The sequence below is a fragment of the Oryctolagus cuniculus genome, chromosome 12, assembly GCF_964237555.1.
Source record: "Oryctolagus cuniculus chromosome 12, mOryCun1.1, whole genome shotgun sequence".
Taxonomy (NCBI): domain Eukaryota; kingdom Metazoa; phylum Chordata; class Mammalia; order Lagomorpha; family Leporidae; genus Oryctolagus; species Oryctolagus cuniculus.
Genome location: NC_091443.1, coordinates 110,768,840 through 110,792,848, shown reverse-complemented (window position 1 = coordinate 110,792,848; position 24,009 = coordinate 110,768,840). Strand labels below are relative to the sequence as shown.

Sequence of the window (24,009 nt, the reverse complement as noted above, 5' to 3'; positions counted from 1 at the left end):
ACCTGCCTCCGCCCCTTAGGCTTAGAGGTACAGGGCAGCCTCCCTGGTGGGCACAGCTCAGAGGTCAGAGCCCTGGGCTGGCCTGGGCAGAAACCCCAAGAGAACTGTGCTGGCAGAGGCGCCCACCCTGCCCCTATAGCGACAGTGCAAGGCGGCTGGATGCTGGGCTCAGTAGAGCCCAGGGCAGCAGACCGCAGGCTGAAGGGCTATGTCTGGGGACCACGCTTTGCCCAGATCCTTCTTGGCTCCAGCTCCCCCAAGCTTCTGCAGGGGGCTTGGGCCAGACCAGGGCTTAGCTAGGGCCAGACCAGGGGGCTTCAATACCCAACCCAAGAAACCCACAGGGCAGCCGCGCAGTCCCTCCTGCACAGGACCTGGGGCGAGGCGCGTCGTCCTCAACAAAACTTGGCCCGGGCACTAAGACCCTTTCCTGGAGCCACAGCGGCAGCCTTGTCTTGTCCCCAGGGGCTCTGCCCACCCTTGAAAATGGTGTGTGGACAGGGCAGGACAGGACGAGCAGGGCCCCCGAGGGACGCGGCCAAGACCACGAGGACGGTGCTGGTGTGAGACCAGGGCAGCCCCTGCGGGCCTTGCTGCTGCCTCTGACCCCTCAGGCTCCCGGGCGTCCCCTTCCTGGATGGGCCTTGACGGCCCTGCAGGAGTGCAGGGAGCAGGCCGGGCATGGAGTGCACTCCTCTGGGCAGAGTCACCCCCAGCCTAAGCTGCAGGCTTCATCCCCAACCCTCAAGCCCTGAGATACGCCTGCCCCCACCCACAGAGCTCCTAGCTGTCCCCTGGAACGCAAGTCACAGGTTTGAAAACATCGGTAACACAGGTGCATGACAGGAAAATGCCACATCCCTCTTTATTGAATGCTAGCGCCAGCACTGGCCCCCTTCTCTCCGGGCACTGGGGCTCGTGGGCAGGGGGCTCCGTGCCCAGCTGGGATGCAGCGGAAGCTCCTAAGGCCAGCACCCTCCACGGTGCTGGGGCTGCTGGCTCAGGTCGGCTCAAACTCTTGTTCACAGTAGCCTACGTTGAGGGGCTGGGCCTGGACCCCTCGTCTGCAAGAGGTGAAGGAACCACGGATGAGCCCTGGAGGCTCCAGTTGCACCCTGCCCAGCTGTCGAGTCATTGCACCAACTATCCAGGGAGCCCACCTCCCGAGCCTCACTTGGGGCAGGGCCAGGCAGCAGGCTCCACTTGATTTTGCTCCAGGAGACCCAGGAACTTGGGGGAACACCTCCCTGCTTCTACCCGGTGTGCCTGTGCCCCAGCCCCAAACGCCTCGGTGGGGATGCCCGAGGGGAGAGTTGACAGGGTTCAACCCCTGCTTCTGATTGGCTCTGGCTGAGGGCCTCAACTCTGTGGACCTCAGCCACCTGTTCCTAAAGTGTGAATGAACCGCGCCTAAGAGATGGGCCCGGCAGCCTGCGCCCCGAAGCTGGCCTCTTGGAGAGCTAGCTGTCACGGCGACACGGCGACGCCCCGCCTCGCCATTAGGTGCACACCTGGGTCTGCCCTCCACCCGGGCCCCACGGCCTGCTCACCTCAGCAACTCACAGCGGAAGTGTGACAACCGCTGGAAGGCAAATTCCGTGTCTGTCATCAGCTCACTGCTCCACAGCCTCTCGGCTACAGCACCCGCTCTGGGCCTGGAGGGACAGGAAGGGCACCCGCTGGACACACACAGGTCACTGCCTCTTTAGGCTCTGGATGGACTCAGAGCCAAGGGATGTGACCGACACCTTGCTCAGGGCCACAGCGTGGCTGGGTGGCTCCCAGGAGTCTGGGGCTTGGCTCCATCTTCGTTCAAAGGTGGACCGGGACCCCTTCCTTCCCTCTCTCTCTATCCCATGGAAACAAGATCAACTGCGGGGGCTGGCGCTGTGGTATAGTGGTTGGGGCTGTCTCCTGCAGTGCCCGCAGCCCACGTGGGTGCGTTTGAGTCCTGGCTGCTCTACTTCTGATGCAGCTCTCTGCTGTGGCCTGGGAAGGCAATGGAGGACGGCCCAAGTCCTTGGACCCCTGCGTCCACGTGGCAGACACAGAAGAAGCTCCTGGCTCCTGGCTTTAGATCAGCACAGCTCCAGCTGCTGCGGCCATTCGGGGAGTGAAAGAGCCGACGAAGACCCCCTTCCTCTGCCTCTCTGTAACTCTGCCTTTCAAATACATAAATGAATCTTTCTTAAAAGGGGAGGGGGGTAAACTATGCTGATTAAGTGGTACTGAAAACGCAGCTGTGTAGCCCAGGCTGGGTGAGACTCCCGCGGGAACAGCAGGGGCGCCACCGCGTGGGAGCCGTGGACTGGCCTAGCAATCCCTGCCCTCAACACCTCTGGGCTGCGGAGGGACAGAGGCTGTCGTGTGGCCAGCGGGCATTCCCTGCAGTGCCTCTTACCAGAGCCTGGGGACCAGGTTTGTGCTGTCCACGTACTCTCCCCACATGCAGGCCTCTCCACCGATCACCAGGGCCTTCTGCTCCGGCGTACCTGTGGGCCCAGGTACCAGAGGCTGGCGGGGTGACCCCAGGGCTCCCCCTCCACACTCCTCCCAACGAGGTCCCAACCCCCACCAAGTGCCAGCCCAGCCGGGGCTCCCCGCTTCACCCTGAAATGCCAGGGGCTCCACTGTGTAGAAGTTCTTCCAGTCAGGGCCGTAGGAGATGCGGTTCAGGTACCAGGGGGCGGAGAGCAGGGCCCGGAAGCTGGCGTTGGTGATCAGCTCCAGCTCTTTCATGTAGGGCACGGGAGTCTCTTCCCGCCACACCTGGATGATGGTGTCTGGCCGAACCTGCCGCCAGAGCACGTCACGAGAGCACTGGGGGCCCAGTTCCCACGCAGCAGCCAAGGGCTGTCTCCCAGGCCCCAGTGGGCCCTGACAGCGAGCTCCCACGGCACTGCAGGGGCCACAGGCCCTGAGGGTGCTCCCCGCCATCCCAGTGCCCCGGCTCCGCGGCACTGCCTGTCCACAGAGGCACACCGGCCGGGCTGGGACGAGGGGCCTGCTCCCACACACCTGGAGAACCGGGCTGCAAGCCAAGTCTGAGAAGCCTCAGAACACTGGAGGGTTCCCAGCGAGGGAGACAGAGGCTGTGGCCCCCAAACCCAGAGCTCAGTCCGGCCTTTCTGGAGGGGAAGGGAGATGGCCCAGTGCTCTGCCGAGGCCCGCGCTCACCTTCACTTTGTTGTCAAACACTTCCTGCCACACCACGTAGCCTCGGCCGTAATCGGAGACGATGTCCAGCAGCCTGCGGGTGAGGGGCGCTCAGCTCGGGTGGGCGCTCACTCGGTCCACGGCGCCGCTCCTTTGCGGCCAAGCCTGCCCGGGGGACCCTTGCTGCTTGAATGGTGTCTCCTCCAGGGTTGGGAATGGACCCCTCGGCACCCGCCCGAGAGCGGTGGGGACCCCGCCCAGCCCGGCCCCTCCTCACGTCTGGATGTAGAAGGACTCAAGCTGCTTGAAGTCGCTGCCGAAGCCCTTCTTTTTCATGAAGTCCTGGATGTCCGGGTTGGACTTCCTGAGGCACAGGGGGCAGTCACTCTTCCGGGGTCCTGCATGTTAGCCGCCTGCCCCCCCTCCCACCTCAAACGCCAACAGGAAGGTGGGGCAGGGCAGGTGTGGCTGGCAGATGCCAGGTGAGGGGCTGCAGGGCAGGCTGGGAAAGTGCATGGCAGCGGGGAGACACCACGTGATGGGGCCCCGGTGCAGGACAGGAAAGTGTGTGGTGATCCTCTCTGGACCACAGCATGCAGAGCCCCGGCCTCCCTGGGCCGTCCACCACTGCTGCGGACCCCACCCCACAGAGTCACTTCCACGGCTCCCTTCGTCGACCCTGCGGGAGCCCCTTGCCCCTTCCATGGCCGTGAGATCCGGGCCTGGGCTTTCCAGTGAACCCCGAGGGCACCTTGGCACAGGCGTCTCCAGTGCTTCACCCTCAAGCCCCACCCCGGGAACTACTCTCCTCTACAGCTGATGCCCAGAGCTGACTTTTCCATAAACATCCCAAGGATTCCAAAGAGGAGGGAGCGAGAGGCTGCCATACCAGCCCAGTAAAAACCAGGGGGAGCCTGTCAGAGGGGACGGAGGCAGGCTGAGACGCGAGCCCACGGTAGCCCCCGGGGTCCTGCTCCGCCCCCCGACCCCGGTGCTGGCCAGGTCAAAGGGCTCGTACCAGCAGGAGAAGTCAACTTCGTCTCCGCCAAGGTGAAGATAGAAATCCGGGAAAACAGAGCTGACCTCCAGGAAGAACATGCTCATGAACTCGTAGGTGTTGTTGAGGATGGGGTTCACAGGCCCGAAAGAGCCTGAGGGCTGGGCCCCAGAGTAGCAAGGAGTCAGCAATCCAGGGATGCCTGGGCCAACAGGGAACCACATGGGACAGTGTCATGGGTCTGCGTGTGCAGGCATGAGCCTCATGGTGACATGATCTTGGCACCAATATCACACGTACACGGGGTCATGGGCACTGGTCATCACCACCATCTGGCCGCAATCCAAGAAACGTAACCACACCCACCACCACAGACAAGGCTCGGTGCATACCCCGTGCTTCCTGCAGGGGTCGCCCTTGCTCCAAAAGCAGATCTCACACTGCCTTCAGGCAGAAAAGCAGAGGGCAGCCTGATCTCTCTCCTCTTGGTTGCAGGGGGTGGGAGGGTGGGTGGGTTCCCACATTTCCCAAGGGGCCTTTCCCTCGGCCCAGAGTCTCCCTCTTGGAGCTCAGGCCACACAAAACCACTTCATGTTTCCACGAGGCTGGCTGCCTCTCTCAGCCCCGGACCCAGCCGTGGGGCTTAGTGGGGTGCGGGGTGGGGGTCTGACTGGACTCTCAGATCCCTGAGCTGCACTCCAGGACACCCACGTAGAGCGCACGCTCAGCTCAGGGTAGAGCATGGCCGCTCCACACTTGGTAGGTGCAGGAAGGCGAGGGCGGAGCAAACTCTTCAGAGCCACGGCCCAAAGCCCACGCTTCGGTGAGGGGCCCCTGCCGGCCACTGGCACTGCCTCACCTGGTCCCCAGGACAGAGTGTGGCCGGGAGTGTCAAACTCTGCCAGCACACGGATTCCCCGGAGCCGCGCGTACTCGATGACTTCCTTCACGTCTTGCGCTGTGTAGATGTGAGTGACAGGGTTGTAGGAGCCCTGCAAGGCACGAGACACCCTCAGGCCCTCCTGTCCCCAGGGCTCAGGCCATGGAACTTGACCACGACCACCCACCTGCCAAAGCATGGGACTGCCAGTGAGGCAGGCACTTTGCCCATGTGACAGAACCTAAGCACAGAGGAAGTGAGGCCAGGATACCAGTCACCCAGCAAAGCAACGGCAAAGTCTGGACCGGAGGCCTCGTGTCTTGTTTCCAAGCCAGTGTCCCTCCCCTCAGTCAGTGGGCCTGCCTCAGACAGGCTGGCCACGGTGACAGCCACCGCCCTTGCCAGCCGGGGCCCCCCACGTGGGCAGAATGCACACCAACCTTTCTGGTGAGCTCGGGGAAGGTGGCGCTCTCGTACGGGAAGGAAGGGTCATCGACCAGGTGCCAGTGGAAGACGTTGAATTTGTTGTATGCCATGACATCCTGTGGGTCAGAGTACACTAGGAAGCCGGCGGCCTCTTCGGGGTTGGCCTCGGAAAGCCGGGCCTCACTGGTAGGAAGCGGCGGCCATCACCGTGTCCTGGAGTCTCCCATACACCCAGGTAACCTGGGACCAACACTGCCCCAGCCCTGGCCACCTGTGCGGCTCAGCTGACTGCTGGTATAGACAGTGAGGCCAGCTGGGAGCTTAGGCCCTCGAGAGGCAGAAACCTCAGAAGCCAAGGCAGTGCAAATGCACACTCAGCCCCAGCTGCACATCCAACTCGGCAGAGGCTCTGAACACCTCTCTCCTCCGACCTTGTCCTAACCAAACCTCTGCACCTGCCCAAGAGACCAGACTGTCTCGGTCCACTGTAGCCACGGGGGTAGATTTAAATCCCTCGTTACTTTCTGAGTCTTACAGCAGGTCACCTACATCCTCCCAGGAACTCCCCGAGCTCCACAGGTTATTCTAAGTCTTTAGGGCAGGGACCCCTTCTTCTACCACCCAGAACACCTGCAGGCCCCAGGGCCCAGGTACCAGAGTGTCCAGGATGCTGGAGAGCGGCAGGTAATGGCGAGATGTGTCCAGAAGCAAGCCCCGGTGCGGGAAGCGGGGGAAGTCATCGATCTCTGTCTTGTTGATGTAGAACTGTGTGGAATAATCACAGGCCACGCTGGGACCCACGCAGCTGAGGGACGCTCATCCACGATCCTTGGAGGACCGCCCGTGACATCCCCCAGGGTGCCAAGCTCCCTGAACACCGCATTCAACAGCCACAAGCAGTCACGTGCCAGCAGCGGTCCCCACGCCCTGCTCAGCCTACCACCTCTGCACCTGACGGACAACACGTTTGTCTCTTCAAAGCAGCGGCGGCTCCACACAGAGCGCATGTCCCAAACCGTCTTCCACCCCTCTCCTCGCATGCCAGCTGGGGGCTGTCACAAGCCCCGGGACCCTGTCCAAGGGTCTAGGAGAAAGACCCAGGTTACAAAGTGCTTCTTGGAGAGCCCTCACTCACCGTGCCCTCGGCTGATCTCCAGACAAGCTGGCTGAAGGTCTCCAGACCTGCAGAGAAGCGGTGCCTCAGCGAGCAGGGGCGGGGCAGGCTGAGCCACAACACAGCAGCGAGCACTGGGAAGCTGGCAGCCCTCTGGCAGGCGGCAGTGTTTTAGGGCCTGCTGCCAGCAGTCAAGGCCCACATACCTGTCTGTGCTTCCCAAGTCCTGAACTCCTGAGAAGCCTAGGAACGCCCAGGTGTGTTAGGAAGACAGGTGCAGGGACAAGGCAGCCAACAGGGCTGTGGCTCCACAGACAGAACTCATCAGGAGCAACAGAGCCATACTAGGCAGTCCCCAGCTCCCGGACCCTCCACCTCTCCCAGACACGACCTCCAGAAGCCAGTGGAAGCGTGAATTTCCAAGGAGCCTGGATTCACAATGATAAGGAGTTGCCACCTTCCTCTCCGAGCTGGAGAAGGGACTGGCTCCAGTGAGCTGAAGCAGGGGTGTGGCAGCAGTGGCCAGAGGGACCCTGCAGGGCACCCACGCACAGGCGGGCCGAGTCCAGAGCACGGTGTGTTCCCAGCAGCTGAGCTCTGCTTGCAGAAACCCTGAAGAAGCCAGCGCCTGTGGCACACCCGCGTGCCTCCCTCACGCGGACTCTGACAGCCTGTCGTCTGCCACCATCAGAGGCACAGGCGGGTTTGTTGCCGCTGCACAGCACGGGGGCGCGCAGTGGGGAGACAGGCAGGGGGAGCAGAAGTCGCCTCCCAGCAGAGGGATGCCTGGGCAGCAGAGGCTCCCGTTCTTTTAAGACCTGTACCAGGGCCGGTGCTGTGGCGCAGCGAATGAAGCCGCCGCCGCAGTGCCAGCATCCTCTATGGGTGCCAGTTTGAGATCTGGCTGCTGTTTCTGATCCAGCTCTCTGCTATGGCCTGGGAAAGCAGTGGAAGATGACCCAAGTGCTTGGGCCCCTGTACCTACGTGGGAGACCAGAAGAAGCTCCTGGCTTCGGATTGGCTCAGCTCTGGCCGTCACAGCCAATTGGGGAGTGAACCAGAGGATGGAAGACCTTTCTCTCTGTCTCTCCCTTTCACTGTCTATAACTCTATGTCTAAAATAAATTTTAAAAATCTTAAAAAAAGACCCTTTCCAATTATGTGTGTCGTCTTGTGACAGCTGAACTGGCCCCTCCTCCACTGCCTCTCCCTGCTGGCTTGCTCCAGCATCAGCTGAGTCCAGGATAGCCGGGGGGTGTCCTCGGGGGCGGGGTTCACTTGGTCTCATGAGGCTGCCCCCCAGGTGGGTCTCCACTGCCCCCCACCGGTTACCTCGGAGTGCTCCCCAGACGCTCTCAGAGACGAGCAAACACTGGTCATCGTTTATGGTCAGAGTGTCTGAAACGGCAGAAACAGCCCACGCGGTAAGGTTCTCCTCCGCAGGTTACAGACCAAAAGCGAAACATCAGAGCAGGACAGCTGTCGGCTGGACAGGCCTGGGGCCGCGTCGGGGGTGGTCACCATGGCAGCTCTGTGGGCCCTGGAGGAGGCTGGCTTCCCCACGAGACCCCAGCAGTCTGGGGCTGAAGGGGATGGGGACACGGACAGGTGAGGACAGAACTCTCCCAACAGCACCCCAGGCACCCCCACCCCTCGGCTCTAGGAGTGTGAGGACGAAGCCAAGGCCTGACCGCTCATTCTGGAAGCCGAGAAGCCCCAAACGCGGCTGCTCAGGGCAGGCAGGAGGCAGCCTTGGGACTCGGGGGCGGCTGCGCCTCCGCGTAAAAGCCCAACCTCCTCCTCCCTCACAGCAGGGTCTCTCGAGGAAAACCAGTGAAGTGTGACTGCGAAGCAGCCAACGTTCCCAGGGCCCGCGGGACGCGGAACGGCCGGCGTGACAGGCCGGTCAGCACGCGCTGCCATCCTCGGTCCGCCAGGGCGTGAGGGTCGGGAACAGCTCCACGCAAGCGCTGGCCCCCGGCGGTACTCACAGTTCTCCACCGACTCCAAGGTAGGAAACTGGTCACACCCCGGCAAGACCACAGACACAACCAGCATGTTCTTCTCAGACGTGTGCCACTTTCCTGCAAGGACAGGGGAACTGGTGTGTCTGAGGTGCCTGTCGTCAAAGGGAGGGGAGGGGAGGGACTCGCCCTGGGCACAGCCCCTGCTCACCACCCAGTCCCTGCCCCACCCAGGCAGGAACCATCTGGGCAGGGCGGCTGGGGAGCCTTGTCCCAGGCGCAGGCTGTGGACCGGCCCACCTGCCTCGCCAGTGGCTGCTCAGTGCACAGGCAGCCTCCCGGCCAGTTCTAACATCTCTTCCAGCACGAGGTTCTCCTGACGAAAGGGCAGTTCTGGGCTCTGGAGCGTGCACAGAATGCTGCTCCCCGGGGGTCCAGGCCTTCCACGTGTCAGAGCCCGGAGCCAACGTCCGCAGACGGAGTGCTGGCGGGAGCTGGGGCCCCACCACGGAGGCCCCGGAGCAGGCACTAGACCCTGTCCCAGCGGCTCCCTTCCCTCCTCTTCCCAGGCAGGCCCTCCACTAAGGAGCATGCTCCGACACACTAACTTGGCCTGGAGACCCCCCTCCATTCCCCACCCTCCAACCTGCTCCGCTCTGCGGCCTTCAGAGTGGTTCTGAACCTACTGCCCACCTGTTCTTCCCCGGAGCTGCGAGCATCCCACAAATATTGTGTTGGAGCACGTGGAACAACCGAGTTGGGGATGGGACAGCCGGCTGGGCCAGGGAGGGCGCAATCAGAACCAGACCGGAATCCCGTTGTCACCCAAGCGGAAGCACACCTTCCAGACGGCCTGGGTGCCCCACACAGGGCGTGCACAGTTAACACCTGCACCATGCCTAAACCCGCAAGGAGAGGGCACGGGGGCAACTCCAGGCCAGAGGCTGTGGGGTCACCCCAGCTCCCCAAGCAGACAGGCACGGGGCGGAGCCCCCTCAGACCACACCCACACTACCTGCCGGCCCCACTCCCAGGGCAACACCACGGAGCCCCTGCGCAGCTCGCCACGCCACCCACAGGAAGGCACGAGCCCTGGGCAGCTGCCAAACAAGGAGCAATCACAAGGAATCCGCAAGCAACGGCCTCAGCCCGGTCCTGACCACACGGGGGAGGGGCTGCACCAGCACCAGGCTGACGGGAACCCCACATGGAGCCGGGAAAACACCTGGTGGCTTTGTTGTTGCCTCCCCAGACTCCAAGCAACACCAGGCACCCTTCCAGAACGATGCTGAGGTAAGGGCTCCTCTTCCGGCACCGCCCACCCTCCCTGCCCTGCCCACACCGTGGAGAACTGTTCCCAGTGCTCCTGGGACGGGCTGGGGTCTGGCTGCGGAGGAGACACAGGCTCGGCTGCCGTGTCACCAAGCTCAGAGAGGCAGGACTGCGAGATGGCGAAACAGGGCGCACACCAGCCATGTCAAGTTTATCTGAAAGGCAGAGACAGAGATCTCCATCCAGAGTCACTGCCAGGTGCCCAGCTGGGAGCTGGGAACTCAATGCTGGTCTCCCACGTGGCGGCAGGGACCCAGCTACTTGAGCCACCACCAGCAGCCTACCGGGGAAGCTGCAACTGAGACCCAGGCACTTCCTTGTGGGGGTTCAGTGTCCCAGGCAGCCTGTTAACTGCTGCCCAATCCTCCATCCGCCCACCACCCCCCACATCATTTCGAAACTGTAGACAGAGTGTGGCCACTGCAGCTACTCTACAGGAAACGGGCAGAGCAGGCACAGCTGCCTGGAAACACAACACCCAGACACACCCCAGGCCCTGAGAACTGGGTGTGCCCCAGCCCTGGCCTGCTGGCTGGCAGCGAATTCTGAGGCCTCAGGTGCTGAGTGGTGCCCAGAAGGCTGGGCAGTGGTGGGCGGTGGCGGGCTGGGAGGTCAGCAAGGGGAGTTCTGGCCCTGCCGCCACGCCGAGCCCAGGCCTCCCCACAGTCCCGGGCCCATTCTGCCAGCCCAGCCTCCTGCTGCAAACGCTCCCCTCCCCTCCCCGTTCTCATGCAAACCTGGAGGCTTCTTTGGGGTCACTGAAAAGTTTGTATCTTTTTATTTTTCAGATAAAAAAAAAGTTAGCACACGCTGGCTGAATATCACAGACGGTACAGAAACATTTTCAACAACAACAACAAAAACACAAAGATACACTTCCACAGGCCCCTCAGGGAAGAGGAGTTACAATCCCTCTGCGGGTTGTCTGCACTTGCACTCACGCCCTTTGAGCATGAATTGCCATCAGACAGGGAAACCGAGGACAAGGCGTGCCTCTCACCACCCAAGTCACCACCCAAGTCCCACTGCTGGACTTGCTGCACACCCACACCTTCTGTCCCCGGCACAGTGGAACATCACCCACACAGCTGTCCCCCTCTCTCCAGGGCAACGAAGACTGCTGGATGTGTATGCCCCAAGTCGCAGGTGTTTGTTCCGGAAGGGAGGGCCTTCCCTGCTGCACTGGGGGGCCTGGAAACTGAAGCCCAGACCCTGGGCGCTCCATAACCGCTCCCTCCACTACCCTGCTGCTCCCAGAACCAAGACATTCCCATCACACCAACGTGCTTGGTTCTCCGAATCCTTGCAGAGTAGAGAAAACACACAGCGCTGGTGATACAGTGGCTGTGGTTTGGTTTATGGACAGGAAAGTCAACCCAATCTTTGACTGGGCCCCAGGTGTCTATCCGGCCCCTGCAGGCCTGGGCAGTGGGTTCCCATGCCCACTGGGCTCCCCCTTCCAGCTTCACAGCCGTGGTGTTCAGGGTCTCCTCTCCTCAGATGCAGCCTGACCAGTCCCTGAGGTCATGCACTTCCTGCCTGCTTCTTCACTCTGGCCTGGGTGTACTGAGCACTCACTGTGCATCAGACGCTATGCTGGGCCAGGGCAGTTACAACGAGAAGTAAAGGGCAGCACTGTGGTACAGCGTGTCAACCCACGACTTGTCATGCTGGCATCCCCTATCTGAGTGTCAGTTCAAGTCCCGGCTGCTCCACATCTGATGCTCCTGGCTAATGCGTCTGGGAAAGCAGCAGAAGATGACCCAAGTACTTAGGTCATGGTCACCCACATGGGAGGCCCAGATGGAGTACCTGGGTTCTGGCTTTGGCCTGTCCCAACCTAGGCTGTTGTGGCCATTTGGGGAGTGACCCAGCAGACAGAACTAACTCACTCTCTCTCTCCCCCTCACGCTGACTTTCTTTCTTTCTTTCTTTCTTTCTTTCTTTCTTTCTTTCTTTCTTTCTTTCTTTCTTTTTTTTTTTTTTTTTTTGACAGGCAGAGTGGACAGTGAGAGAGAGAGACAGAGAGAAAGGTCTTTCTTTTGCCGTTGGTTCACCCTCCAATGGCCGCCGCACCGTGCTGATCCGAAGGCAAGAGCCAGGTACTTCTCCTGGTCTCCCATGGGGTGCAGGGCCCAAGCACTTGGGCCATCCTCCACTGCACTCCCGGACCACAGCAGAGGGCTGGCCTGGAAGAGGGGCAACCGGGACAGAATCCGGCGCCCTGACCGGGACTAGAACCCGGTGTGCTGGCGCTGCAAGGCGGAGGATTAGCCTAGTGAGCCGCGGCGCCGGCCTCACGCTGACTTTCAAACAAGTAAAATACTCTTTAGAAAAAAGCAAAATAAGCCCCGCTTCCTGCTGTGGAGGAGCCCGCAGTCTAGTGGGACAAACACAAGCAATCACAGCCGGTGAGGCGAGGGCTACGGTGGACACCACAGCTGCCTCCAGAGACGAAGGCAGGCTCACACCGGGGAGGCCTCGGCACGCCAGGAACCTGACCTAGTGTCCGCCGAGCGACTGAGAGGGAAAGGTACTGCAGCCAGGGACAAGGCCACCTGGTCAAGCTTCTTGTCCGAAGGGGACTCTGGGAACCCAGCAGCCCTGAGCTGGGGCCTGTCGCTCCCTGGCACTGCTGAATTCAGGCTGGACTACAGCGCCTCCTCCACAGGTCCAGAGATCAGCACCTGCTCTGAAGCGCACTCTTTCCATCTGCCCACAAACCTGGGATGCTCTCTCCTCACTCCCAGCCCATCTTCCTTTGTAAAAGCCAGTGTGGGGGGTAAAGCCACTGCCTCCAGTGCTGGCATCCCATATGGGCTCCAGTTCAAGTCCTGGCTGCTCCTCCTCTGATCCAGCTCTCTGCTATGACCTGGGAAAGCAGTAGAAGAGGGCCCAGGTGCTTGGGCCCCTGCACCTGCGTAGGAGACCTGGAAGAAGCTCCTGGCTGCTGGCTTCGAATAGGCCCAGCTCCAGCCGTTGTGGCCATTTGGGGAGTAAACCAGCAGATGGAAGACCTCTCTCTCTGCCCCCCCCCCCCCGTAATTCTACCTCTCAAATAAATAAGTAAAAATCCACGGTTAAAAGCTTTTTTCCTCCTACATTTGACACCTGATCTGTCACTCCCATTCTCACTGCTACTAGAAAGGGAACATTCCCCAGTACCTCCAGATTCCAACAGGTAACTTACGTAACTTAATTAATGTTTTACACGTGTTTTTCAAATACATAGATGTTTTAATATTTAAACAATATAGGGATTTTTAAAAAAGATTATTTATTTGAAAGACAAAGTTACAGAAAGGCAGAGGCAGAGAGAGAGAGAGAGAGAGAGAGAGAGTCTTCCATCTGCTGATTCACTCCCCAAATGGCCAGAGCTGAGCCAATCTGAAATCAGGAGCTTCTTCTGGGTCTCCCACTTGGGCCATCTTCTACTGCTTTCCCAGGCCATAGCAGAGAGCTGGATTGGAAGTGGAGCAGCCAGGACTTGAAACGGCACCCATATGGGATGCCGGCACTGCAGGCACCAGCTTTTACCCACTACTCCAAAGCACCGGCCCCAGTATGGGATCTTAATACGTTTTAGTTTGGTACTTGTCTCTACTTACCAAAATGATCTACAGATCTTTTAATGTGGATCTACAGAGAGCCACATCATCATTTTCAGTGTTGATCAGAATCCCATCGGTGAGCTATATCGGAATTTACCTAACTTCTTTCCTGTTTGTAGATGTCTATGTATTTTTATAAGCATTACAAACAATGTTCTAGTAAACAAATATTCTTGCATAGACACATATTTTAAGCATCTGTGCAAGATATCGCTTAGATAAATTATTAGAGGTAGAAATACCAGGCCAAAGATAAGAAAATGTTTGACTTTGACACGGCCGGATTACTCTTGCAAATTCTGTGCCAATTAAAAAAATGGATTTAATTTGCTTACTAGATATCCTGCCCCTTTTTTTAAAAAAAAAAAAAAGCTTGTTTATTTTTATTTATTTGAAAGGCAGAATGATAGGAAGAGAGAGAGAGAGGGAAAGAGAGGGAGGGATGGAGGGAGAGAGGGAAAGGGAGGCAGGGATGGAGGGAGGGAGAGAGGGAGAGGGAAAAGGAGAGGGAGAGAGGGAGAGGGAGAGAGAGAACACAAGATACAGAGATCATCTACCTGCCATTTCACTTCCCAAATACCCACAACAGTTAGAAGGCAGGAGCCAGGAATTCCATCTGAACAATCCCCATGGGTGACAGGTTTCCAATACTTGAGCCGTCACCTCTGCCTCCCAGGTGTGCACGAGCAGGAAGCTGGATCAGAGGTGCAGGTCCTGGGACATGCACTGGCAGACCAATCCTCTGCACTGTGACACCACGGCTACTGTAGGCATAAAACAAACACATGCATTTAAAGATCGCATCTATTTGGGAGGTAAAGACAGAGAGAGAGAGAGAGAGAACGCACACTTTCCCATTCACTGGTTCATTTTCCAAATGCCCAGGAGCCAGGAATTCCATCTGAGTAACGACACAGGTGCCAGGCTCTCAGCACTCGAGCCATGGCTGCTGCCTCCCAGGGTGTGCACTAGCAGGAATGGGTCACAGGTGGTCTGGGGACATGAACGGGCACTCTGACATGGGATCAGTAGTCCAAAGTGGCGGCCTAGACCTCTGCACCGTAACACCCTCGACTAGGTCGTCATTACTTTAAAAATTTCAATACACTGAAAAGTTTTACATATTTGAGAGGTCAAGACAGAGGGGGGGAGAGAGAGAGCACACGCAGGTGAGCACTCGCACTTTCCCACTCATTGGTGCATTTTCCAAACGCCCAGGAGCCAGGAATCCAATCCAGGTTTCCCATGTGCGTTGCAGGAACTTCAGCCATCACCTGCTGCTCTCCAGGTGTGCATTACTGGAACTGAGAGTGGAACCAGGACCCAAACCCAGGCACCCCTATAAGGGATGCAGGTGTCCCAAGGGGCATCTTACCCACCATGCAAATAGCCACCCCACTGCACTGGCTTATGCCCAAACCTTGGACATTCACCGCTCCAACGCTACATCCTTTCAGATCTTTTTCATCTCTGCCAGACTGATGTTAAAAGATAAAGTTGTTTTTTTTTGTTTTTTTTGTTTTTTTTTTTTTTGACAGGCAGAGTGGACAGTGAGAGAGAGAGACAGAGAGAAAGGTCTTCCTTTGCCGTTGGTTCACCCTCCAATGGCCGCCGCGGCTGGCGCGATGTGGCCGGCGCACCGTGCTGATCCGATGGCAGGAGCCAGGAGCCAGGTGCTTTTCCTGGTCTCCCATGGGGTGCAGGGCTCAAGCACCCGGGCCATCCTCCACTGCACTCCCTGGCCACAGCAGAGAGCTGGCCTGGAAGAGGGGCAACCGGGACAGAATCCGGCGCCCCGACCGGGACTAGAACCCGGTGTGCTGGCGCCGCTAGGCGGAGGATTAACCTAGTGAGCCGCGGCGCTGGCCAAAAGATAAAGTTTTAATTTGCGGCCAGCGCCGCGGCTCACTAGGCTAATCCTCCGCCTTGTGGCGCCGGCACACCGGGTTCTAGTCCTGGTCGGGTGCCGGATTCTGTCCCGGTTGCCCCTCTTCCAGGCCAGCTCTCTGCTGTGGCCAGGGAGTGCAGTGGAGGATGGCCCAGGTGCTTGGGCCCTGCACCCCATGGGAGACCAGGAGAAGCACCTGGCTCCTGCCTTTGGATCAGCGCGGAGCGCCGGCCGCGGTGGCCATTGGAGGGTGAACCAACGGCAAAGGAAGACCTTTCTCTCTGTCTCTCTCTCACTGTCCACTCTGCCTGTCCAAAAAAAAATAAAGTTTTAATTTGCATTTCTTTTAACAATGACTGACTAAGCATTGCTTTACACATACTAGCCACAGTTTATGTGCGTGTGTGTTTTTTAAGTCTTATTTATTTATCCAAAAGGCGGAGTGACAGAGAGATCTCCCATCTGCTGGTTCACTCTCCAGATGTCTGCAACAGCCAGGGCTGGGCCAGGCCAAAGCCAGGAGCCTGGAGCTCCACCTGCATCATCCCCGTGGGTGGCAGAGGCCCCAGTACTGAGGCCATCCTCCACCGCCTCCCGGGCACATCAGCAGGGAGCTGGCCTGCAAGCACAGAGTAGCCAGGACTTGAACCAGGCACTCTGACATGGGACGCAGGAAACAGGCAGCAGCTTACCCTGCTGTGCCATCATCTCCGCCCCTTAACTTCACTTTTCTGTAGTCACATTACTCTTTTCTCGCTGTACTCTCCTTAAAGAAGATCACAAAGACATTCACAGCCACTTCCTCCTTATCCTAAGAATGCCTGAAATACACACAGATTAAAAAGCAAGAGGCGGCAAGCCGTGAGGGCACACAGATGAACGAGGGATGAACAGTCTCCACTCTCTGCTCACTCGTTAATAACCATGTTGCAGAATCCGGGGCACACTATCTTCCAAGAACATTCAAGGCAAGAGAGCAAAGGTAGCTGGGAGGGAAGGTCTGGCATTTTCAGGGACCACACCCAGACTCCTACCCACAAAAGTAGGCTTCCTGGGCTCAGTGCCACCCAGGGCTATTGGAAAAGCATGACACCACAGATAATAAAGAAAAAAACAAAACAAGCAAACAACAAAACGGCGACAAGAAGACAGGCTGGTTGCCAACATGGCTAAGCTAACCCAGGCCCTGGTATTCAAAATCAAACACCCAGTTATTCTGCCCCCAGCCCAGAACTCTGCTCCTACCACCCACGTCCTCTGCAGAGACAGCTGCTCCCGCTGTACTCCTATTTCTCCACTCTTCACAAGAAAAACTGCAACTACATAACCTTCTTCCCCAATTTTCTTCCTCTTTGCTTTTCAAACAAGAAACCTGCTAGCCACCCTGTCTCGCACAGACCACGCCTTGCTCTTGCTCTGGGAAGGGTTAAAGTAGACTGGGTGGTGGTCTGGTCCAGTCCAAGGGCAGAGGCCCCTTCTCCCCACCCAGCTGCCCATCCCACATTGCCTCCTCACAGTCCCCGGACAATCCCGTGCCCTGATGAGTAATGACCGCATGACTTGGGCCCTGCCTACCTGGGGGTCACAAGGTCTTCCCTCCCGTGGGACCGAGCTTATCCTCCAAATTGGAAACAGGAAAAGAAACCCAAACCGAAAAGAAGCAATGGCCAGGGGAGGCGTCTTCAGGACAGCGAAGCATGACGAACCATGTCACTTACTAACTTAACCACCTTTAATCTTGTGCGTGGAGCAAATCCAATCCCGGAAAGGGTCGCAGAAGGCTCTAGACACTGACAGAAGAATCCGTCTTCCATTGTCGAACAAAAGGGTTGGGCGAAGCAGCGGGAGGCAGTCTGCTTTGGGGTAACTCTCAGGGATGTACACGCTACCGATTTCCACCCCGCGGGCACTCCGAGAGCACACACCAGCCCCAACTCTGCGCCCCATCCCAGCCCCACACCGCTGGACGCGCCGTGTGCCACACGTTTACGGAGCTGTGCGTGGGTTCTCGCGTCCCGTCTGCTCTGGTCTTCCGTACCCAGCCCTGGTCCCGTTCTCACGGGGACCCAGACGTCTCAGGGGTCTGCTCAGGGCGCAGTATTCTGACATTCTTCCTGTAGCAGGCCAACTCCTGACACAGCTCAAGGGAGAGACTGCAGGCCAGAGTGGCCACAGAGGGTGGGCTCAGGCAGGGGGTACGCGCAGGAGACTGAGCCGACAGCCGGAGGAAAGGGCGGGAGGCGGCGGAGGCAGAGCGACCTGGGGACTGGCGGGACCCGGGTGGGTGTCAGGGTTCGCGGGTGGGGGCTGCTGCGCGGCAGGGCTCTCTCGGGGGCGGACTTCCAGGCGGCGGAGCACGGACTCACCCGAGAGGCTGGGACGCGGCCAGGACCCGGCCCCGAACAGCAGCTCCCGGTAGCGCTGGAAGGCCTGGTCGAGGACGGCGCAGCCCGGCTGCACGGCCGAGCTCACATGGTAGCGGAACTGGAAGCTGTTCGGGTACAGGGTGTAGTGCCGGCCGGACGTCTGGATGTACTGGGGCCAGGGCCACACGGGCGCCGCCCGGCCAGCGAACGCTGCCGCCAGCAGCAGCGACAGCCACAGCCCGGAGCCGGCCATGGCCCGCCGGTGACCGCCCCAGCGGGCCGACTAGCGCGAGCCCAGGTCAGGTGGGCGGCGGCGCTCACGTGAGGGCCGGCGAGGCGTCACGTGACCGGAGTGCGTCACGTGATTGGGCGCGCATCGCGTAGCCCGGCGGCGCCTGCGGGGACCACACTTCCGGGGTCGGCTCGCGGCTTTTTCCTGTCCCGCCCAGTGAGGCGGTGAGTGACAGCCCCGCCCGGCTCGTCCCTGCTGGCGCCGGGCCCGGGTCCAGGCAGCGGGCAGCGCCCCCTGGGGCCGCGCGAGGACGGGGCGGAAGCCGGAGAGCCGGGGGTTAAAGCCGTGCGTCACGGTGACGGCGGAGGCCGCGGGGCGGGGAGCGGGGGCCCTTGGCCGTCCGAGCTGCTTTGCTGGAGCGTGGCTGCTGTGTCCCGGGGCCGGTCTGAGCCCGGGAAACGTGTCCTCCCAGGGCCGGATGAGGCCCGGTTCTCTTCCCTCCGCGGGTGGTCGTCAGTGCCGAGCTGGCTGCCCTCACACCCCTTCCCCAAGACGGGCCCGCACACAGGTGCGGCGCTTCCGAGGGGCAGGGTCGGGGGTGCCCGGGGCTGGTCCTGCAGGGGCTTCGCTGGGCGGGCCTGGACTCAGGGCTTAGCTCCGTGGGCTGCAGAAGGCTGTTCCGAAATCTCCATTCCAGAAATCTGAGGGTCAGAAGCAGTTAGCAGACCTTTTGTAAAAAGCTGGAGGTGCGAGATGACCAGAGGCTAACCTTCAACAGTGCTGCCTGCAGAAGGAAGTAAAAAGAATGCTGTTGAGCGAACTGCTTGGCTGGGAGGCACCCTCCTAAAATCCTAACGGCGTTTCAGTACTACAGTGTAAAGATCGGGAAAATAAACTCGAGAGAAAGGCCCTTTAACGATCACGATAATTTATATTTAGGTTTAGATAACCCGATTTAAACATCTCTGATGGATAAAGTCATCTCTCAGGTCTTCAGTTTACAGATTCAGCAAGAAATTCCTCTTTGCTTGATTGTGGTGGAATGGAGGTTGTAGGAAAGGAAGCAGAAATTCAATCAAATTGGTTTCTCCATTGCTTAAATCTGCATTTTTCTGACGCTGGTAGGTGCCTGGGGCTCAGGCTGCCCGCAGAGATGTTACAGCAGGGTCCCAAGGTCGAGGCTCCCAGAATTATTACCGGAAGGGCCAAGTTCATAGCCAGTTCTGTAAGGTCAATAGGTTAGGCAGGGTTCAGACCAGGTTCAAAGGTGAGAGCGGTAGAACAGGTGGGGCGTTGGGACTGGGCAGGTGGCACAGGTGGCATGGCACCCTCTTCCGTAGACTGAGCCTGCAGCGGGGGAAAGGAGTCGCTTACCCACGACACTCACGCAAGATGGAGGACTTGGACCCAAATAAAGAGGTTTGGACTGTTACCAGGGAGAGGCTCTGGAGATTGGTGGAAACACTGTTGCAAACATACTGTTCCAGTTACACCCTCTGGCCGTTGTGTCATAGCCAGCAAGCGCATGAATGCCTGTTAGTGCTTGGAAAAGTCAGAATCCGAGTCCCTGTCCAGAGCCTAGCATGAGGAGTGATGATTTAATGATTTAAATGAACACTTGTTGAACAGTACAAATCTGTACAACCTTGCCACTAACTTTGACAGCGGGTGGACGACAAAAATATCTGGTATTTGCTTGTTTTCTTTTTCGTTCAGCTTGTCAAGTGAATGAAAAACTCGTTTGAACATTGCTGTCTTCTACTGAGATTAGCTCACATGTCTGCAAGAACGCTTTCGCTCACCAGTGAGTCAGCAGCGCAGGAGGCAGCGTAGGGAATGACTCAGTTTCCCCCCGGGGAAGCCTCTTACAAAGGAAGTGACCTTCAAAGTGACTCATCCCACGAGAGATGGCCAGCCCGGAAGGGGACTGTGAGCAAAACCCCCAAGTGTGAGAGCAGATGGCCCGGACTGTGGGCTTATGGGATTACGAAGACAGCAGAAGAGCATGTGTCCTGGGCCCCTCACGGCCGGGCCCTCTGCTAGGCTCCTGTCTCCCTGGAACGCCTTTCCTCCATCCCACTTCCTCCACCTCCTGGGAGGTCTATTATAGTTCTCCACCTCCGAAGTCTCTGACTTCTCTAAGCTGGGCAGTCCTGTAGCCATCTGAGTTTACCTCCATCAGAGGACTGTAATTGCTTGTTTGATCAGCCGGGGGGCAGGTGCATGTCCACTGCTGTATTCCTAGCCTCTGGCAGTGTATGCCTGGTAAACACTTTTTTTTTTTTTTTTTTTTTGACAGGCAGAGTTAGTGAGAGAGAGGGGGGGGGGGTCTTCCTTCCGGTGGTTCAGCCCCCACATGGCCGCTACAACCAGCACGCTAAGCTGATCTGAAGCCAGGAGCCAGGTGCTTCCTCCTGGTCTCCCATGCGGGTGCAGGGCCCAAGCACTTGGGCCATCCTCCACTGCCTTCCCAGGCCGCAGCAGAGAGCTGGCCTGGAAGAGGAGCAGCCGGGACAGAACTGGCGCCCTGACCGGGACTAGAACCCGGTGTGCCGGCGCCGCAGGCGGAGGATTAGCCAGGTGAGCCGCGGCGCCGGCCGCCTGGTGAACACTTGTGAACTGAAGGACTGAGGAGCCTTTTCTTCTAAGCATCCTGGTGCTCTCGGTGCTAGCCTGGGGCAGCTCCAGAGCTGTCACCTGTGTGTGCTGTGACGGGAGGGACTTTGGGACTCCTCCTCCTCCTCCTCCTCCTCCTCCAGTGCTTCTGTCTGACACCCTCATGCTAGCCTTTTCGGGTTTGTCTTTTTTTTTTTGAAGGTTTGTTTATTTATTTGAAAATCAGAGTTACACACACAGAGAGAGAGAGAGAGAGAGAGAGAGAGAGGTCTGCCATCTGCCGGTTCACTCCCCAGATGGCCGCAACTGCCGGAGTTGCACCGATCCAAAGCCAGGAGCCAGGAGCTGCTTTTGGGTCTCCCACATGGGTGCAGGGGCCCAAGTGCTTTCCCAGGCCATAGCAGAGAGCTGGATCGGAAGTGGAGCAGCCACATGGGATGTTGGCATTGCGGGTGGCAGGTTTACCCACCACACTACAGCGCCGGCCCCAGCCATCTTGTGTTGTCCATGCTCCCTCTGGGCCACAGGCTAAGTGAGGGTCATCTTTCTCGCCACTGTGTCCTGACAACCTAGCCCAGCGCTCTCACACAGTAAGTGCTGGCCCAGGATTTGTTGAATGAGTACCTGAGTGAGGAAGCGTGTGTGCTCAATTTTGAGACAGTGGAGGACAGGAGCAGTGCCTGGAAGAGGACCAGAGGACCACAATCTGCACGGAAACCCAAGCTTCTCCGCGGTGGAGTTGCACGTCCTGGCAGTGTCTGGCGCGGGGCAGACCAGCTGAGCCTGTCAGTGGATCTTTCTGGATGAAGAGAATGAAATGGCCGACGAACCTAGGCAGAGACCTTGTAGAACCTGGAGGGAGACCGGGGAAATGAGTGACTGTCCAGAACAAACAGCACTGATGAAAGCAGTGTCAGAAAGCGAGTTGCGCTGGACCACCAAGGGCAGGAGAACGTGCTGGGGGAGCCACTGCCAGCGCAGGCCACTTCCTTTTCCCTCCCGATGCGGTGTGAAGTTGAGTGCCGTTTACAGGTGAGGAAACTAGCGTGAGAGGGAAGTAACTGGAGGTGGCCAATGGCATAGGGGTTAAGACATTGCTGCGATAGGCCAGCGCCGCGGCTCACTAGGCTAATCCTCTGCCTTGCGGCGCCGGCACACCAGATTCTAGTCCCGGTCGGGGCGCCGGATTCTGTCCCGGTTGCCCCTCTTCCAGGCCAGCTCTCTGCTGTGGCCAGGGAGTGCAGTGGAGGATGGCCCAAGTGCTTGGGCCCTGCACCCCATGGGAGACCAGGAGAAGTACCTGACTCCTGCCATCGGATCAGCACGGTGCGCCGGCCATGGCGGCCATTGGAGGGTGAACCAACGGCAAAGAAAGACCTTTCTGTCTCTCTCTCTCACTGTCTAACTCTGCCTGTCAAAAAAAAAAAAAAAAGACATTGCTGCAAATGTGCAAACGCTGGATCTTTTCCTTAAGGAAGATGCAGTGGCAACAGGAGTTGTGGCATATTTGGTTCAAGTTCCAGCTGCTCTGCTTCTGATCCAGCTCCCTGCTGATGCATCTGGGGAAACACTGGAAGATGGCCGTCCATCCATTTGGTAGTGACCTTAAATGCCTACAATAACCAGGGCTGGTCCAGGCTAAAGCCAGGATCCAGGAACTCCATCTATGTTTTCCATCTTGGTAACAGAGACCCAACCATCATTTACTGCCTCCTAAGAGCGTTAGCAGGAAGCTAGATAAAAAGTGGAGGATCTGGGACTGAAACTGGCCCTCTGATGGGGTTGTGAGTGTCCCCAGTGGCCGCGTAACCCCGAGCCACAGTGCCTATCTTTGTGACTTTTATCGGAGGGCTTACATTCAGCTTCTGACTCCAGCTTTCCGCTGATGTACACTCTGGGAGGCAGCAAGTGACAGCTGAAGTGGTTGGATCCCTGCCACACACACTGGAGCCCTGGATCCTGTTCACGAATCCTCGATTCAGCTTGGCACAGCCCAGCTGTTGCAAGTGTTTGAGGAGTGAACAACCAGATGGAAGATAGCACTCGCTCTCTCTTCCTTATCCTCTCATTCAGACAAATTTAAAAGTCTAATAAAATGATAGTAACTTGACCAAGCCTCCCTCGATAGTTGAAGGAAACTGTTTGGACCCAGACTTTCTGTTCCAGTGTCGACTTCCTCTCACGTCTGTATTGCTTCCCCCGAGCGCATGTCCTGAGCCTATGGAAAGCCAGAGAGATTCCTCTAGCTGAAGAGTGAGAAGGCCACAGCCAAGAGTCCCTGAGATGTGTCTGCTCACAAACGTAGGAGGTTGGATGGGGACAGCCGCGTGCAGGGAGGTAAGCGTCAAGGCTGCTGGCTAGGAGTCCTGTAAACAACCTGGCCGCCTCATGCACCGTGGGCCTTGGAAGGTGTCCACCCAGAGTCACCTGGCGTGCATGGCTTCACTCTACTCCCACACTGGCCAGCCAGACCAGCAAGACAGAAACCTTGTTTACTCGGTCAGTGTTTGCAGAAGTGGGCATTGCCACAGTTGTCTCTGCTTCCTGATGATTTTCTTAAAAAAAAAAAAAAAAGATTTATTTATTTGAAAGACAGAGTGACAGGGAGAGAGAGAGAAAAAGGAAAGGGAGGGGGGCAGAGAGGAGACAGGATATAAACTCACATTCAAAATGAATTTATGCAAGGGAAAATAAATTTGCAGAGGTGGCTAACTGCTGGCATGCACACAAAGCAAGAATGTAGTTATGGGCTGGGTTTATATAGCATAAGCCAGGTAAGGGTCATGAGGCAGGGCGGAGCTGAGCTAGCTTTTTGAGGGCTTTTCAAACTGGGTGAGCTGGTTAGTTAGAAAAGAATGCAGAGGGTGGGGTGAGGAAGAGTACAGGGGGTGGGACTGAGCTGCCCAAAGAATGCAGGGGCTAGGGAGTGCCCTGGGGGACCAGATCTGCACTCATACAAGGAGCCAAAATGGCTGAGACCTGTGTCCTTTCTCTCAGGGAGATCTGTCTGCTGGTTTACTCCCCAGATGGCATACAACAGCTAGGTATGGGCCAGGCTGAAGCCAAGAGCCTGGAACATTACATTAACAGATACATTAACAAGGAGCTGGATTGGAAGTGGAACAGCCAAGAGCCAAACCAGCACTCATATGGGATGCTGGTGACACAAGGACAGCCTGACTCATGAGTCACAATTTCCACTCCTCCCTGATTTTCTTTAAATCCATTCCATTTCTTTTCTTTTCTTTTTTAAGATTTTATTTATTTGAGAGGTAGTGTTACAGACAGAAAAAGGGAGACAGACAGAATGGTCTTCTAGACACTGGTTCACTCCCCAAATGGCTGCAACAGCTGGAGCTGGGCTGATCTGAAGCCAGGAGCCAGGAGCTTCTTCTGGGTCTCCCACGTGGGTGTAGGGGCCCAAGGA

At 58.0% G+C, this 24,009-nt stretch overlaps 1 protein-coding gene across 2 annotated transcripts; it reads right to left on the bottom strand.

Annotated features, from left to right (window-relative positions):
* Nucleotides 1–840: 840 nt before the first annotated feature.
* HEXA (hexosaminidase subunit alpha) lies at nt 841–18,078 on the bottom strand. 2 transcript variants are annotated; one of them, XM_002717700.5, is made up of 14 exons: nt 17,735–18,078; nt 8,565–8,657; nt 7,906–7,971; nt 6,595–6,641; nt 6,114–6,224; nt 5,474–5,575; nt 5,013–5,145; nt 4,175–4,355; nt 3,434–3,520; nt 3,178–3,250; nt 2,610–2,793; nt 2,402–2,492; nt 1,551–1,655; nt 841–1,064 (listed from the first exon to the last, which is right to left on the bottom strand). In XM_002717700.5, the coding sequence occupies exons 1-14, from the start codon at nt 17,985–17,987 to the stop codon at nt 1,001–1,003; spliced, it is 1,590 nt and encodes a 529-aa protein (XP_002717746.1). In that variant the 5' UTR covers nt 17,988–18,078; the 3' UTR covers nt 841–1,000. The 2 variants fall into 2 exon arrangements, with proteins under 2 accessions (XP_002717746.1, XP_017203407.1); XM_017347918.3 differs by lacking the exon at nt 6,595–6,641 and having other exon boundaries at nt 17,735–18,046.
* Nucleotides 18,079–24,009: the final 5,931 nt, after the last annotated feature.

Bases quoted from the DNA above. Each gene is read 5' to 3' on its own strand.
- HEXA (XM_002717700.5), bottom strand. From the start codon at position 17,987: ATGGCCGGCTCCGGGCTGTGGCTGTCGCTGCTGCTGGCGGCAGCGTTC. The intron at 6,642-7,905 runs GTAACCGGTGGG...GCTTCTCTGCAG, and splicing joins CGTCTGGGGAGCACTCCGAG to GTCTGGAGACCTTCAGCCAG. The intron at 1,065-1,550 runs GTGAGCAGGCCG...CACCTCTTGCAG, and splicing joins TTCCGCTGTGAGTTGCTGAG to ACGAGGGGTCCAGGCCCAGC.